Source organism: Sminthopsis crassicaudata, chromosome 3, assembly GCF_048593235.1.
Source record: "Sminthopsis crassicaudata isolate SCR6 chromosome 3, ASM4859323v1, whole genome shotgun sequence".
NCBI lineage: Eukaryota > Metazoa > Chordata > Mammalia > Dasyuromorphia > Dasyuridae > Sminthopsis > Sminthopsis crassicaudata.
In genome coordinates, this window is record NC_133619.1 from 656,821,143 (window position 1) to 656,827,127 (window position 5,985).

The 5,985-nt window shown below is 56.4% G+C and overlaps 1 protein-coding gene across 1 annotated transcript; it reads left to right on the forward strand.

Annotated features, from left to right (window-relative positions):
• Positions 1-307: 307 nt before the first annotated feature.
• On the forward strand, positions 308-2,983 carry LOC141562694 (nonsense-mediated mRNA decay factor SMG5-like). Its single transcript, XM_074302693.1, has one exon. It carries the CDS (start codon positions 308-310, stop codon positions 2,981-2,983), a length of 2,676 nt encoding a protein of 891 aa, XP_074158794.1.
• Positions 2,984-5,985: the final 3,002 nt, after the last annotated feature.

Consider the following 5,985-nt stretch of genomic DNA (forward strand, 5'->3'; position numbering starts at 1 on the left):
CACTGCACTAGGTAAGTGACGAGCTTGTTCTCTCGGTCTCCCTTTCGTGATTTTTTGGGAAAAGTGTTCTTGATTTTCACTGCGCCGATTAGGGGAGGGACGGGTTCTCTCGGTCTCCCTTTCCCTGAGGAGATCCCTGATTTTCTGGGGAGAGCGGACTAGGAGCTCTCTGCGCCGATTAGGGGAGGGACGGGTTCTTTCGGTCTCCCTTTCTTTCCCTGAGGAGATCCCTGATTTTTTGGGGAGAGCGGCCTTGGAGCTCACTGCGCCAGTTACCAAAGCGACGCGTGAAGAGCGATCTGGAACTATGGAACCCAACCAAACCAAAGGACTTCTCCTGAAGATGGTAGGATCAGCACAGCAGCTGGACGCCCTCCTCGCGAGGGAGTCGGCCCACCAAGAAGTTTTCCAGCCCCAGAATGCGGCCCTGAGGAGCCAACTGGAACAATCTGCCATTTGCCTCATCCTGCTGAGCCCACAATATTATGGGATGGTCGCGGAAGAACTGCTGTGGAGGAAAGTGTACTACGATCTCCAAACCCTCCGGAATACCAGGGGAGCCCTTATGGACGCTTGGGGCCCAGAAGGTGCTTACCGGGAGCACCTCAAAAATGGAATTCATGTCTATCATTGCCTTTTCTTTTCTATGCAAGCACAGTTCGAGCTGCAATTGGAAAACTACATCTACTGGCCTTCCAGCCAGCCTGGGAGCCAAGCGAGGAGGGCGGGCTCTCCCTCCGCGGAAGAGATGGACTGGGCCAGGAAGTTCTGCCATCTTTGTCTGCTTCGGATTGGAGACTTGTACCACTATCTGAGGGAGTTCACGGCCTCGGAGGGAGAGGAGCAAGCTAAGCTCTACTACTACCGAGCTCTGTCGCTCATTCCCGACCTGGGCTTGCCCTTCGTGCACCTGGCAACTCTGTCCGGAGCTAAATTTTCTTACGTCGAGGCCACGTGTTTTTATCAGTGTTGCATCCATTCCAAAGTCCCCCACGCTGCAGCCTTCCTGGGTCTGGAGCAGATCTATCTGAAGATTCAGGAGGAATACAGACAGCTCCCGAGTGTTCCGCTGGGGAAACTAGGTCCAGAGCACCAGGCGCGGGAAGATGTGAGAAGGTTGCTGGTCAGCTTTGTGTATCTCCAGAGCCTCCTGACGCCCCAAGGCAGAAGACACCCGGCGCTGGAGAGGCTGTGCGCGAGGGTCCTGGAGGACTTTCAGCTGTGTCTCTCCCACCTGGCGATCCAAGCCGGCCAAGGCTGGGCCAGGAGAGCGGGGGCGGAGCAGGGGCATGGCTCCTCGCTCTTGCCAAATCAACTGGTCTTCCAAATGGTCATCCTGTGCCTCTTGACTCTGGAGAACTTGAAGAGAGCCGGCTCGGAACTGAGCCACACGGCCATCTCCTTCAGCCTGGTTTTCTTCTCTCATATCGTGCGCCTGGTGGGCGGCAACATCCGGGCGGCGCTGCACAGCCGGGTGGCGCCAGGGAGGGACGAAACGCAGGAGCCTGAGAAGCCTTGGCTGGAAGAGGGAGAACGGGGACCAGAGCTTCCCGCTCCCCACCCCGTCTCGGTTCACGTCGGCGAGTTCCCAGAGAGCGATCAGGAGCCGCGTTTCTCCATTCCACCTTCCTGCCCTGAAGATTCGTGGGAGGACAGCGAGTCCATGGAAGTCTGGGAGCCGGACGGGAGCCGGGACTCCCCCGGGGACTCCTACCGTGTCTTAGAGGACGGCGAAGATTGGGGGGACGTTTCTTTCTGTTCGCTCCCCGACTCGGACAGCAGCTTCAGCGAAGTAGCCTCAGAAGAAGGAGAAGAGGAGAGCGCCTCGGAGGAAAGCGCCATCTCCAGCAGCTGGACCCTCCCCAACTCGCAGGCTCTGCAAGAGCGGCTGGACATTCTGTGCGCAGAAGGGCTGCTCCCGGCTCTCCGGGTCGTCCTCCAGTGGCTGCTCACCGAGCCGGCCCTCAGCGGCCTCAGCATGCGCGCGTGGCCGGGCCTCTGGAGGGACCTGCTGCTGCTGCTCAACCTGCTGCCCAGCGCCCAGGAGCTCGGAAACCCCCACCTCGGGCTGGCCCCCCGGCTCCGCGAGCTGCTCCCCCACTTTGAGCGGCCCAGCCCCCCCATCTCTATGCCCCTCCTGGAGGACACCATCCTGCGCTCCCTCCTCCCCTTCCAGGCTGCCCACGCGAGCTTAAACTTTGACCTCGACGTGTTTCCCACTTTCTCCAGGGAAGACGTGGCTCTGCGCGCCTGCGTCCTGCGCACGTTTGGCCACTTCGCTGCCCACCTGCCTGACAGTCTCGTCGTGTTCGATCCGAAGCTGGGCCTCTTTCTCTGGGCGGTTCCTCCTTCGCGGGAGGCTCGGGAGAAAGGGGCGCCGCCCCGGGCCCGGGAAGGCCCGGCCCAGCTGCAGAGACAAGTGCAGTCCATGGAGACGGCCCTGCGGCTGCTCCGCATTCAGACGGCCCTTTCCCCTTACCTCATCCCAGACGCCGTGGCTCTGTGGCAGCACCTGCCCCTCGTGCGGGAGATGGCCCAGAGCGGGAGGTTCGTGCTCATAGTCCCCAGGATCGTGATCGACGAGTTGGACCGGAGGAAGAAGGAGGCCCCGGCCCGGTTCGCCCTGCGGTTCTTGGAAGAGCAGCTGAAGCAAAGGAACGGGCGCTTTCGGTGCCAGGTGCAAGTGCGGGGCAAGTGGAGGTGGCCCAAGATAGGAGGAGAAAACGCGGCTGCCTGGAACCTCCACAGCATCCTCCGCGGCTACGGGGAGCTGCTGCGCGCCGTCGGGGAGGACGCGGACAGCGCCAGGGGGATGGTGACCGTCCTCACGGCTCTGGACCTGGCGGGGGCCGGGCCCTTGTCCCCTCCCCTGAGCTCGGCCTTCGAGGCTGCGCACGAGGCGGGGGTGGCCATCGAGCACGTGCTCCCCTTCTACACTCGCTGGAAGGCCCTCAGCCGGAACACGGAGCTCACAGGGTCTTAGGGGCAACATTTCATTCATGCATCCGCATGAATGTGTTTTTAAAGAATTCCCAACCCCCCCCCCCCCAACCCAAGCCAAGCCAAGACAAAGAAACGTGTTTTTTAAAAGTCTGCCCGATTCTCATCCGTTCTCCTTCGGGTTTTGTGGTTGTTTGGTTTTGTTTTTCGTTTTTTGGTTTCGTTTCGTTTCCTTTGGTTTTTCTCTAGAGGATCTTTCAGCCGGAGTCCTTGGGAATGGGCCTGCATCTCCGCCCGGCTGAGAACTGGTCCTTGGACCCCATCGCTGTGCCTGTGCACAAAGCTCTGTTTGTGCTCACTCTGCTGGCGCCGGCTCACGGAAGCCTTTCCCAGGGTTTCCCAATCTGTTTGTCCCCTTGTAGAACCCAGTGCCCTTTCAACCGAGGCACGGAGCTCGACTGGAGCTGCCCAACTCAGGGGCCGTTCCTCCATTCCAATGCTCTGCCAGATAACAGAACGGTGGTGAGTGTGTGTGTGTGTGTGTGTGTGTGTGTGTGTGTGTGTGTGTGTGTGTAATATATAATATAATATACACACACACATACATATAATATACACACACACATATATATATTATACACACACATATATATGCTATATATCTATACATATCTATATCTATCTATCTATCTATCTAGCACAAATAGATGCTTTTCTATTTTGCTTTTTATTTGTTTGGGTACAACCACCTCCTCCTTCTCCTTCTCTTCCACCATCTCCTCCTCCTCTTCCTTATCTCACTTGTGCACACCTTGACACAGACTAGGAGGGGAGTGGGTCTCCACTGTATACATATATTGGAGAAGGATGAGGTGGTGGTACCTAGCCCTGTGCACCCGGACAAGCTGCCTCTTTCTCCCTCCTCCTCTTCCTCCTGTTCTTCCTTCTCCACCATCTCTTCCTTCTCCACCATCTCCTGCAGGAGGAGGAGATGGTGGAAAAGGAGGAGTAAGAGAAGGAGGAGAGGGAGGAAGTGGAGGAGGAGGAGGAGGAGGAAGAGGAGGAGATGGTGGAGAATTAGGAGATGATGGAGGAAAAGGATGAGGTGATGGTACCTAGCTCTGTGCACCTGGACAAGCTGCCTCTTTCTTCCTCCTCCTCTTCCTCCTGTTCCTCCTCCTCCACTATCTCCTGCAGGATGAGGAGATGGTGGAAAAAGAAGGAGGAGTAAGAGAAAGAGGAGGAGGAGGAGAAGGAGGAGGAGGAGGAGGAAGAGGAGGAAGAGGAGGAAGAAGAGGAGGAGGAAGAGAAGGAGGGAGGAGGAGGAAGAGGAGGAGGAGGAGGAGATGGTGGAGGAGGAAGAGCAGGAGGAGGAGGAGGAGGAGGAGATAGTGGAGGAGGAAGAGCAGGAGGAGGAGGGAGAAAGAGGAAGCTTGTCCAGGTGCACAGAGCTAGGTACCATCACCTCATCCTTTTCCTCCACCATCTCCTCCTCTACCTCCTCCTCCTCCTCCTCCACCATCTCCTCTACCATCACCTCATCCTTCTCCTCCACTATCTCCTCCTTTTCCACTATCTCCTCCACCTCCTTCTTCAACACCTCCTCCTTCTCTTCCACCATCTGCTCCTTCTCCACCATCTCCTCCTCTTCTTCCTCCTCCTCTACCTCCTCCTCTCCTTCTCCACCATCTCCTCCTCCTCTTCCTCCCCCCATGTCCTTCTCCTCCTCCTCCTCCACCATCTCCTCCACTTCCTTCTTCAACACCTCCTCCTCTTCCACCATCTGCTCCTTCTCCACCATCTCCTTCTGTTCTTCCTCTTCCTCCTTCTCCGCCTCCTCCTTGACCATCTCTTCTCCTCCTCCATGATCTCGTTCTCCTCCTCCTTCTCCTCTTCCTCGTCCTCCATCACCTCCTTGTTCTCTACCATCTCCACCCCCTTCTCCTTTTCCTCCACCATCTCCTCCTTCTCCACCATCTCCTTCTTCTCCTCCATTTCCTTCTAATCCTCCTCCTCCTCCTTTTCCCTCCACCATCTCCTCTCCTCCACCATCTCCTCCTCCTCCTCCTCCTCCTCCTCCTCCTCCTCCTCCTCCTCCTTCTCCTCCTTCTCCTCCTCCTCCTCCTAATCTTTCTTCATTCTCCTCATTTACCATCTCCTCCTCCTCCTTCTCCATGTCCTTGTCCTCCTCCACCTCCTCCTCTCTTCCACCCTCCCTCCTCCTCCTCCTCCTCTTCCTCTTCCTCCTCCTCCTCATTTTCCTCCACCATCTTCTCCATCTCCACCATCTCCTCCTTCTCCACCATCTCTTCTAGAAGGAAGATGGTGGAGGAGAAGGATGAGGTGGTGGTACCTAGCTCTGTGCACTTGGACAAGCTGCCTCTTTCTCCCTCCTCCTCCTCCTGCTCCTCCTTCTCCTCCTTTTCCTCCACCATCTTCTCCCTCTCCACCATCTCCTCCTTCTCCATGGTGGAGAATTAGGAGATGGTGGAGGAGAAGGATGAGGTGTGGTACCTAGCTCTGTGCACCTGGACAAGCTGCCTCTTTCTCCCTCCTCCTCCTCCTCCTCTTCCTCCTGCTCCTCCTCTTCCACCATCTCCTCCACCACCACCTCTACCTTCTCCTCCACAATCTCCTCTTTTTCCTCCTCCTCTATCACCTCTTCCTTCTCCACCATCTCCTCCTCCTCCTGTTAAACATCCTCCTCCTTCTCTTCCTCCTCCTCCTCCTCCTCCTCCTCCTCTTCCTCCTCCTCCTCTTTCTCCTCCTCTTTCTCCTCCACTATCCCCTCCTTTTCCACCATCTCCTCCACCTCCTACTCTAAAAAACTGAATTATCTTATTATCATCAGAAAAGATCTAGATGATCTCAAAGATAAATTTTACTTTTAACACCATGATCCTATTCTGGACAGTCCCTGTCCTCGGAGCCTTGCATTCTGCTCTTTAGTCCACAGACTTTATTTTCTTATTACAGGCCATTTGAGTCCTGTGGATTCTGCTTCCTCAGGGTCTCTAGCATCCATTGCCTTCTTTCCACTAGTGC

What these genes read in the sequence shown, in the direction of transcription:
- LOC141562694 (XM_074302693.1), top strand. Translation starts at nt 308, where the DNA reads ATGGAACCCAACCAAACCAAAGGACTTCTCCTGAAGATGGTAGGATCA.